Here is an 11126-nt window from a genome sequence, read left to right on the forward strand (position 1 = left end):
TCTCTAAAAACCCTATAATTTCAAAACAAGATCCAATCGTTTGACATAAGATACAAAGGATCTTATATTGATTCTAGCCGTCCAACTGATGGATCAGTTCACAACCAATCATAGTGGTTGATTGGATGTGGTCACGATCGAATGAAAGACGGACCCGATTATATGTATAATGATGGGATCTGCGGGGGTTTCTTGAGCTCGACTTGGTTATGGGGAAATGGGTGGAGGAGAACATTCGCTCGATAGCTCAAATTAACGCTCTAATCGATGTTCTTGATCTGGTACGATCAATTTGCATCCGTATATTGATCTTAGTTGAGCAAATGATTGGACTAACCATCTTATTGAACTTTTTTATTAGCTAGTTACGCTCTCTAGTCGGTGTTCTTGATTTGGTATGATCAATTTTGCATCCGTATATTTGAACTCAGTTAAGCAAATGATTGAACCAACCATCTTAATTTCTTGAACTTATTTATCAGCTAGTTACGCATGGATGCATAGTTTTTCTTGAATGATATGTGATGTTCGTATAGATACATATATATATAAGTAGCTGCTGTGTGCATATCATTGAAAATAAAACAACCATGGTTCCATATATTCAGCCCACTGCACTTTTGCGATAGCCAAATGCCTTCTGACACCAGAAGTGCGATGAGGATTTTCTGAAACCGGTCTTGTTAGTGTCAAACTGGTGTTGAGAAAGGGACTGTCTGGGGTTTGAAATATTAATAGAAAATTCTCCAGAATGTTAAGTTATCTCGGAGAAGTGCCTCGGAGATTGAACATTTCATGTGATTTGCATGCCAATGGTTTTTTCTGAAAAAACACTGTGTTAATTAGATTGAAAATTTTCATTTCTTGTTGGTATAATCTAAATTTGAGGATCATTTTCACCAAACAATAGATTTCTCAAGATTGGTGTTCCAACATATACAGACTATTGGAACTTCTTTTCTCAATCCCTGCTTCTATGCACAAATAATTTTCCCACTCGGGTGGTCCTGGTGACTGCCTTCTTATCTTCTCTCTTTTTAAGAGGTTTTCTACCACTGTGCCTGGACGTTCTGTCTCCTTTCCTGGCTTTAAGCTTTTCATGCACCTTATAGCACACAACTTAGCTGTCCACCAGCCTTGACACTGTTAAGATAATGATATGACCTTGGTTTTGAATTTAGTAGTTCAGTTATTTAGAATTTTGATTCAACTTCCTTTACATTCAACCCATCTAAGCAAGCTCTATCATTACTTAACTTAAACCCAACTGTTTGAACTCAAACATGTTTGTTTAAGCTCAACTTGAACTTGACATGAGCTTAAGCATGGTTCAAAGTACACATGGCATGTGGGAACAACCATGTCTTATACTCAGCTCGTGCATGTCCTAATCTTAATCTATGTAAGTCAATAGGCATCTGGCCCCGTGCAGTACATTCCAGCACAGATAAATTCATATGCAAGTGTAGCCTATCTAACACATATACAGCCAGATGGAGGTTCCAGTTAGGAAAATATCTAGGGATTATGATTCATAAGTACAGATGGAGTATCCATGTGGCCTAGGATATATTCAAATCCAGTATAATCAGATCTAACAGAATCCACTATGGGTTTGTACTTGGACTTGGTTGGGGAGATATCTTATTGATTTGAAATTTGATTCCACTTTACCTCCTGGACTTTATGAAAATTACATGTATAATGGCTTCCAAATTCAACTAAGAAGATCTCATCAAATTGTTAGATGTTTAATTGAAAATTGTGCAGCTGACAACTTTTACTAGATTAAATTTTGATTACTTTCATGGATTTCTGGCCCAAGAAGCATTTATATTGGCATATTCCGGGAAGAAATTTAAGTTCTCTCTCTTGTTTCTTCATCTATTATGATGGGAACCGTTGTGCATCTCATTCATATACAGATGTTCAGCATTTTGTGTTTAGACTCATGCTTGGCTTACTTCTTGCAGGAAAACCCAGACTTGTGGAAGTGGCTAACTGAACAAGCGCAACCACCAGAGGCGATTAAAACTAACCCAGTTAGTATAGATACCATGAAGTATTACTTTTAAGTCAACATTATTGGTTTCAATGGCAGAAATTTTAATTGCTTCTGTGCATTTGCATTTGTACAGGTGTTTTCTGCTGTTCAAAGCAATGTTTTGAACAATGTCAACGCTCATGCTTCACCTAGTACTCGTGCAGCACCTGGGCAGCCATGGGTTAGAGGATGGGATGATAAGAGGGGTCAGGAAGTCCCCCATTATGGTAACCAGTAAAATTTATATGCATTACAATTTGAACTGTTTTGCTAGGAATTCTTCCTACCTGGACATGAAGTACATTGTAGGAAAATTATATGGATAGAAAGCTACATAGGTACACGAATATACAATCTTACAAAACAATTGGCTTGCACCGATGGTATGCATGTCAGAGCAGAATAGGTCAGTCGTGAAGTTTCAGGAATTCAGTTCATCCAGTTTTTATTTGCATAGGGTCCTTCTCATGTGATGAGCATGCTAACTGGGAGGTGTAACTTTCATGTAATTGTGCACAGTTGCTACTTCAGGTCCAAGAGTATATCCAACCTTGTGAACATGCATCTATCATGGTGCAGGCAATAACGATGGTGTGCTTTCTAGACTGGCTAATAATTCAGACCACGCTTAGAAATTGATGGCGGACAATCGTCGATTTGTTATATGATCTTGTTATGTTATTTTGAAGACTTTATTATGTTATAGAGTTTTAAGTTTTTCTTGTGGAGAGCTAGACTTGATGCTTTAATTTACAGAAGCTTTAGATTAAGCCTTTATTACTTTGTGGGGTTAAATTATGATGATTGATTATTGCTTTCGAAGCAGACTCATGCATACGACACACACACACATTATTTTTACAGATGACTAGATGTGATAAAGAGCAAGAGAACGGGCAGCAGAAGATGAAAACTTTATGAAGCCATCCTTGAAGTAGTATTCTTTTTTTCTTGTTTTCCAACTTCCAAAAGGGAAAAAGTCCATCTGGTTTTCAGGAGATGTCCAAAAGCTAGCCTTCTACTCACAATATGAAAATTGCAGGATTAAAATGAATGCATATTTTCAATGAACAAAAGAAATCCCATTTCGATATTCAAAATGACAATAGGAGTCTCTTTTGACAGTGCGAGTGCAAATTTCTTTGGTTCTTGAATTACGGTTACACAGGGCACAACACTGACCAAAAACGGAACATAATAATGCATTAGACATGTAAATGGTGTCCATTTGGTTCTTGGTTTTGGGCAATTATGCACAGGACTTAATTATACTTGGCTTCAGGACGTAATCGTATTTGGTTTTGGAGTTGATCTCAGATATGGGAAGGTCAAGCGTGGCGATTTATTCTAGACATAGGAGAATTTAATAACTTGAGCCAATTTTGATCTTAGCATATAGAGCTGGGAGGGTTGATGTTGATGTTGAAGTCTTGATCTGATTGCAATTTGGATTTGAGATATGGGAAGGTCTTGATCTGATTGAAATGCGAAAATCTTGTACATTTGTATTTGGAAGGGTTGATGTTGAAGTGCTGCCAAAACATTGACATTGGCGTGTCAAAGATTTCGTTCTCTTTCTAATGGTGGAATTCTAACGCTTGATGAAAGATGAATTTGATTCGGTCTGTGCTGTCGAGTGTAGCTGTCTTCGGCCATTTTCTGCCGGCCAAAAAGCTACAAGAGATCTAGATTGGAAAATCCATCTCCATGGCTTTAAAATTGCAGGTCGATCCACATAAGAACCAAGTTTGGTTGGTAGAGAAACTAGAGACCAACTGTGGCCAAATCAATCTGACCTGAGCTGACTCTTGAAGTCAAAATATTGTGTTTAGAGTCTATCTGATTATTCAATATCTTATCTCATGTTTGCTGTCCTCGTAGCTAAGGAACACCCTAGAAAAAAAAATGTAATATTTTCATTTTTTTTCCAATTTTTGTGCACATCTGAGTTCTGACCATTTAAGTTTAGTAGAACTGACCTTTGGATCATGTTTTTCTGATGTATATTTCAGATTTTAAGAGGGTTGAAAAATCAACAGCCTACAATGTACAAAATTTTCAAACCTAAAAAAAAAATTTGTTTTTAAGTCCAAAAACTATTATTCAAGAGCTGATTCCTACTATTTTGACCATGCTTAACATATCAATATGAGGTCAGATTTGGTAAAAAAACCTCCCCCCTTACACATGAGGTTAGCAAATGCTATCATATATATATATATATATATATATATATATATATATCGTTGAAGATAATATCGGGGCAAGGGTATTTCTCAGAGAGATTTTCGAAAGTTGATAAATCTTGGAAGTTTTAAAAACAAAAAAAAATATAAATATCACAACAAAAAACCTAAACAAATAATAAATTTTGTATTACTTTTCTTTCAAAAATATAAATAAACATGTTTTAAAGGTTTTAAAATATAAAAGAAACAAAAAACTAGGAAATGCAAACTTTAAAAGAAAACCTAAAAAATATCGCGATAATATTACACTATTTTTATTTGTCGATATTTTGAAAATATCATGATATATTCCTGATATTATCTGCAAGCTTGAAATTGCCAATAATATCACGATATATTCAAAATATCAGTGATATCAGTGACACTGATATATATATATATATATATATATATATATATATATATATATATATATATATATATATATAATGAAACCAACACAGAGATTTTGTAAGTGAAACCAAAGACTGCTGATCATCATAGCAGTTTCATGTTAAAACTAGAAACGATTGCTGCACAGGCAGTGGCAGAGCCAGGGGTGGGCATGGGTGGGCAGTCGCCCACCCCAGAATTTGAAACCGAAAAAAAAAATACTGTGCCTCCAGCGATATTTCGTAAAGAAACAAAGAATCTGATTTTAACTCTTGTATGCTAATGCCTACCACTATGTGTGTTTTAATTTGTCTGGTGTGTGACAAACATAAAATAAGTGTATGTTTACTTTTAATCCAGCAATCTGTTCGAGGATCAATAACGCATGCTTGGAATTGAAAAATTGTTAGTGTTGGACCTGACCTGTTCTGGATATTATCGTCCGTGGTGTGTTGTCATTTAGATGTAGTTTGTTTTAGGTGGCGAGCACTCGCCCAGGACAGCGATCATCAAGTGGTGCTGACACATTTATGTCTTCCCGTGGCAGCGGTATCACATACACCCTAAGCTTCCACCTAATCTGGACCAGCGTCTGTCACTCCCCGAGTTCGAATCTGCATTCAACCGGGTTCTGGATTGTGCGTTTTAAGCTTTAGAAACTGCTTTTGGAAAGCAGCGTAATGTTCTGCTTCCTTGCTGTTTATTTGAGCTGAATGTATGTGAGACTGATCTCAAATGATTTGAGTATATTGTGATAAATATTGCTGATTTTTTTTTACATTGATAACCAATCGATTTCAATATAATTCAAAGGCTTATTTAAGTTTTATCTCTTCACGAACGACTGTGCCTCAAACGAAATTTTTTTGGCTCCGCTATTGATCCGAATAAATGGATCGTCCTTCAAGACCATAGCATTGTCCCCGAGACCCGAAGTCTGCCCACCCAACGAAAAACTCCTGGCTCCGCCACTGTGCACAGGGTAAGAAATATTCGAAGGTCGTTGCATGCTCCTTCTGTTTAAGTGTCTGTAAGGGCATAAGTAGTTTATATAATCAAGTGAGTTTTGGGTCGACTGCTCCTGATCAAAAGGAAGCTATCAGAATATTATAGTTAGCCATCTTTGGAGTTCTCCATGAAAATGTTGTTGAACATTGCGTACAGATCTAATCACAAAGAATGCTTTGTTATTACATGGATTAGTGCTTGGCAATACTCAATTGCCGGATGATTACATCATTCTTCAGATGCAGAAGCACTTCTAAGGGATATAGATCATACTTTAATGCGAAGAAAAGATGCCAACCCAAATAATGTCAAAATTCAAAGGTCATTAGTGTTTTCAAGTTTAGCTAACAGGAGTAAAGAAAAAGGATAGTAAGCTATAAAAACCTCCAAATCTGATGCACCCAAAAAACAAAATGTTTTAGATCAACGCATTGTCTGTTTTTTTGTCCTTTTCAGGCTGTCATATGAATCTTACCTGACCAATAATTCCAAGCTTCTCTAGCTTCTGAACGGCATCATCTTACCTCAAAATTAGATTTTTGTGTTGGATTTAGAAATCCACTGAAAGCCAAAGAGGACCGATTTACATGTTCTCGCTAAATTATTGAAACAAAATGGAAATCAAACTCGATACGGAAGTATACCTGAATTCATTGGCGCTCTGGTAAATCATTGACGGTATGATCTTTCAGAACCTATATATTTGGTCATTTTCTTTTCTCTAGATCTAATGATAGAGGGACTGAATTCTCTTTTTGACATGTGAAGAGCCCAGAAAGAGGGCCATTATATAAGGTTTGGAGACCATAACAAAATGTGTTTAGGAGTTTGTCTCTAATTCAGCCCATTACAGAATTGTAGACAGGGTAGGTCTCTCCACATAGTGTACCATACCATATGAGATACTGAGACAGTTTTACGATGTGTGGTTCAACGTATGCAGGCCCACATGATTTTTCAGCATTCTAGCCAAACTCTGACTCCATAAGTTCTTCACAGCGCAAATCGAGGTCCTATGAATATGTCTCAAGTGGTAAGGAAACATGATTGCCGAAGATACAGCTTTGGCAAGAAAACATGCAATTGACCAACATCATTAGCCTAATATACCTATTTCGTCACCTTACCTTGCTCCATCAAAACAAAGAATGCTATAATAATCTCTTTCACATAATCAACCAACAAAAAAACATTAAAAACTCAGCTCGTCAAGTAGATAAAAAATGAGAAGTCGTCTCTTCTCCAACAACATATAGTACAATGATAGAAGTACCGGACTTGATACCTACTTCCTGCCGTATAACATCATCACACAAATGAAGAAGGGTCCCTCTCCCACTATCCAATTGTTTGTCATACATAGATTTTGTGATTAAGTTCTGGTATGTTGCCAAATTTTACTGGAACCTGAAATGGTGCATGGAGGGTCAAAACACATGCATGGTCATGTATACGGAAAAGCAATTGTATGGTCGAAATTGAAATGCTTGGTACCAATGTTGCATGGTCAAAATGGAAAAGCAAGACAATGCAAAATTGACTTTCATTTTCGACAAAGAAAGGGATGGTGCAGTCATATTGTATATGCATCTCTTTGACATGCATGATAGTACATGATCAATTGATTGTTAGTTAATCTGGTTTGCTCAAAACATCACAAAAAACATAGATCCACAGGTAAATGCAATCTCTACAATCTCAACAAAAGGCATGCTACACATTCTGTTCTGTTTGTAGATATTGCATCATTGAGGTATCCTGAGTTCCTTATCCAGATATTCAGCATGAGATGGTCCACAGCCAGTACCCAAGTTTAACAAACTACAGTGGCCCATCAAACTGACAGAGACACAAAGAAGCTGAAAGACACTGAAAACACCAACTAATTAACTAAATTAAAAAAACATTTAAAGAGACCTTTTACTGGATCCACAGAACACAATAAACATGACGAAAATCCATTATCTAACAGAAAACTTACGTGAAGTATGCCTTGGCAGAATAACCCACAAGTCCAGAGAGAATAGCAACTATAACCCTTATATCTGCTTTAGGCATTTCAATGTAACTAACAAGAGCAACCTTAAGGAAAACAGCAAATTGGAGCATAGCAGGAAAACTAGGAATAAAAGATGAAAAATGAGTGCAGAACCAATGAGCCTGATTATTAGGAAAAGACTCACCAAACGTAAGACAGCAGAAATAAAAAACTTGACCCAGTCCATTGGGGTTAAGCCTGGATTTTTCTTCTCGCTGCAAAAAACACTATTCATTGACAGTTATAGAATATATATGGACCGTTCAAGGTTATAACTTGAAAAAAGAATCCTCCATTCACCAAATCACAGCTGGAAGGCTCACGAGAACTAGTTCCATATCAGCCAAATGAATGTTTTTAAAATGTTTGATATAAATTCCACGACCATCTTGGCCCTTGCTGCTTGCACGCCTAATAAGAAGAATGCTCGGATCAAACATTCACAAATACATAAAAAAAAAATCTTATATGCCCAGGCAAGGCCACAGAAATGAAATTGATTTAGAAGCATCATAAAATGGACTTCTGGTCCAAGTCAAACAACAAATATTTTCCAGCATGGTAATAATATAATATATACAGTTAAAGTAACAGTTTGTGGTCGGAAAGGAACTAATGAGGTACAAAGGGCAATCACCTGTAGACGACAATCATACTGTCAAAAGTTGGCTCTTGAATTGTTTTCTTGCTAAGCAAGTTTTTCATGCTGGAAGTTAACAGAACAGCTAAGCTCTGTTCCTTTTGAAGAAATCAAATTAAACAAAATATTGCAGATGGCATGTCACAGTTAAGAATCAAACCTCACTTTCATGTTCTCAATTCAAATTCGTTCATACATGTCATCGTTCTCTGATTCAACACTTATTTCATCAGTTTTCTTGGAATCTTTAGCTAATCTTTGGTTACGACTTCTAGATAGTAATCTTTGCAATCTATCAACATAGATGAACACCATGTTAAACAAAACATCAATCTCTCTATTAAAGATAAAAAGTGGTTAAATGGCAAAAATATGTGATTTCTCAGGATTCCTAATGCAGTAGACATATAAACTAGTAACGCCTAGGAACCAAGCCCATATACGTGAGATTATCATATCCAGCCTCTACGTTATGAAGAAGTCACGTGTGCGATCAATCCCAATTCTACGCCGGAAAATTACATACTTTCGACACATGCATAAAATACAGCGAAAGAACATTAGGACAAGCTTACCAATGTCAGACGAAGACTATCAGACCGTTTCAGATAAAAAGCACAAGTTTCACTGATTATACAGATGAAGGTGGCTTTCACGTCAGATAAGCCACCTTCATCTGCTCCATTCGGCGTCAACTCGTCCAAAAATCTCTCAGATCACCGAGGGAGAAAGGCAAAGAGGGGTTGAGTAAGATGAGGGGCGAGAGGTGAAGCCCCCATTTGCGTTTTTTCTTCGATTTTTTATTAATATCTTATGTAAAGTTGAATCAGCTGAGTCATTTCAGCGTATGACAGCAGATTCTGTTAAATTTCAACACTTTAGTGACCCAATTATTGCATAGTTTTTTGCTCTAAACTGGGCTGAATCTACCAATTTCACAAGTAAATCGTGCAACTTTTGGATTAAAACAAATCTACCCTCTTCTTAATCAGGCGAGCTCTGATCCAAGACAACACGGCCAAGACACCGGATGACTAGCCGAGTCTGAAACTGACTGATCGCAATAACACAAAAAAACCGTCACCGCCGAAACCTATTCTTGTACCAATAGGATTGTCAGAGCGTTTTATCAAACAAATGAAACAAGTTCAACTAGAAAACTCAGTTATGACACGGCCACCCGTTTCTTAGAAACTGCATCGATAGAGAACCTCAAGTTAAACATCCACCGTCTTGACGATTGTTTGTTTTGTTTTATTCAGTTTCTCCATATTCCCCTTCAAAATACAAAAAATCATATTACCCTCATGAGAAAGAGAAGGGAAGAATTGCTTTTTATCCGATTTAATTGAAAATTAACAAGCTGGATATCGGTGAAGATGTCTCAGATTGGCAGTTTCTTAAAATCATATGCTCAATTTTGGGATTAAGGGCAAATAGAAATTTTATGAGCCTCATATTGCAAGTATGCTAAATTCTCCAATTTGAAGACATAGGCAAAGTGAGGATCAAATTGGCTCCCAATTGCACTATGTGATCCACGCTTTGCAAGATCCATATCCAAACAACTATTATCGTGTATGTTTCAGATAGGTATCAGGATTGCTCGATGATGTACAAAGAACCAAATCTTTTCCAAGTAAAGACAATTCATAATGAAGCAAAGAAATCAATGAAAATCAATCAAAACGTCATTTCTTAGAATCCATCACATTAGATCACAAACAGCTAAAACAAACGTGAAGAAAACAAAAATTTATCCTACTAGAAAAGAAACTTAAGTTAAACATGCTTCGGATATACAAAACCAGCATCCACACCACCACCACCCACAAAACAGAGAGAGAGAGAGAGAGAGAGAGAGAGAGAGCAAGGAAAAAGTGGGGTACAAATGAACAGCAAATCCACTCAAGCTTTCTTGGTCGATTTGGGAGACTTTGGAGATTTGGGTTCCTGGGACGCCTTCTCGGACTTCTTCGGCAGCAACACCGAGTGGATGTTCGGCAGGACACCGCCACTCGCGATAGTCACACCAGACAACAGCTTCCCCAACTCCTCATCATTCCTCACCGCCAGAAGGAGGTGCCTGGGGATGATCCTCGTCTTCTTGTTATCCCTCGCAGCATTACCAGCCAACTCCAGAACCTACACCACCCACAAGGAAAAAAAAAACAAAACCCCAACACATCAAAACCCCAACAAGCAAAAATCTAAAAAAAAAAACACAGATCCGGTTATTGGCAAAGTTCAATTTTACCTCAGCGGCAAGGTATTCAAGAACGGCAGCGAGGTAAACCGGAGCCCCAATGCCAACCCTCTGCGCGTACCTGCCCTTCTTCAAGAATCGGGCGATCCTTCCTACCGGAAACTGGAGGCCGGCCTTCACCGACTTCGACACGGCCGTCTTTTTCACCCCTCCCTTTCGGCCTCCGGCAGCTTTCACAGACTTACCTCCCTCCATCTTCCACTTTCTCGGCTTCCTCTTCTCTCCTTTGTTGGCAAAGGGCAAACGAGATTTCAGTGGAGCGAGAAATTCGAATTTGAGAAGGCGGGAAAATGATAATGGTTGATCGGGGAGAGGGTCCGTATTTATAGAGTGGGGTCAATCCGCGTGGTGAGGTTTATCTGACGGTGAGGATTTGAGATGGGGTAGCGATCCGCATCTTCTGGTTTCGACCAATCAGAGGCTTTTAAGCTTTGCGCTTTTGGAAAAAACACACCCGTCAGTTTCGGACTCGGACCGCAACGAAATGGATTGGATGGGAAGTGGTTGAG

At 37.7% G+C, this 11126-nt stretch overlaps 2 protein-coding genes and 1 pseudogene across 3 annotated transcripts; 1 reads left to right on the forward strand and 2 right to left on the reverse strand.

Moving 5' to 3' along the window:
• The first annotated feature begins 190 nt into the window (after nucleotides 1–190).
• On the forward strand, nucleotides 191–5328 carry LOC149851576 (succinate dehydrogenase assembly factor 2, mitochondrial-like). 2 transcript variants are annotated; one of them, XM_090015425.1, is made up of 4 exons: nucleotides 191–281; nucleotides 1974–2042; nucleotides 2139–2271; nucleotides 5213–5328. In XM_090015425.1, the coding sequence occupies exons 1-4, from the start codon at nucleotides 210–212 to the stop codon at nucleotides 5230–5232; spliced, it is 294 nt and encodes a 97-aa protein (XP_089871551.1). In that variant the 5' UTR covers nucleotides 191–209; the 3' UTR covers nucleotides 5233–5328. The 2 variants fall into 2 exon arrangements, with proteins under 2 accessions (XP_089871551.1, XP_089871546.1); XM_090015420.1 differs by lacking the exon at nucleotides 5213–5328 and adding an exon at nucleotides 2624–2772.
• Nucleotides 5329–6638: 1310 nt separating this feature from the next.
• On the reverse strand, nucleotides 6639–8888 carry LOC149851577 (uncharacterized; annotated as a pseudogene).
• Nucleotides 8889–10027: 1139 nt separating this feature from the next.
• LOC149851578 (histone H2A.1-like) lies at nucleotides 10028–10862 on the reverse strand. Its single transcript, XM_090015431.1, has 2 exons — nucleotides 10609–10862; nucleotides 10028–10496 (listed from the first exon to the last, which is right to left on the reverse strand). Exons 1-2 carry the CDS (start codon nucleotides 10810–10812, stop codon nucleotides 10260–10262), a joined length of 441 nt encoding a protein of 146 aa, XP_089871557.1. The 5' UTR covers nucleotides 10813–10862; the 3' UTR covers nucleotides 10028–10259.
• Between the last annotated feature and the right edge of the window lie 264 nt (nucleotides 10863–11126).

This window comes from Nuphar pumila, chromosome 1, assembly GCF_984573655.1.
Source record: "Nuphar pumila chromosome 1, dmNupPumi1.hap1.1, whole genome shotgun sequence".
In the NCBI taxonomy this organism is placed as follows: Eukaryota; Viridiplantae; Streptophyta; class Magnoliopsida; order Nymphaeales; family Nymphaeaceae; genus Nuphar; species Nuphar pumila.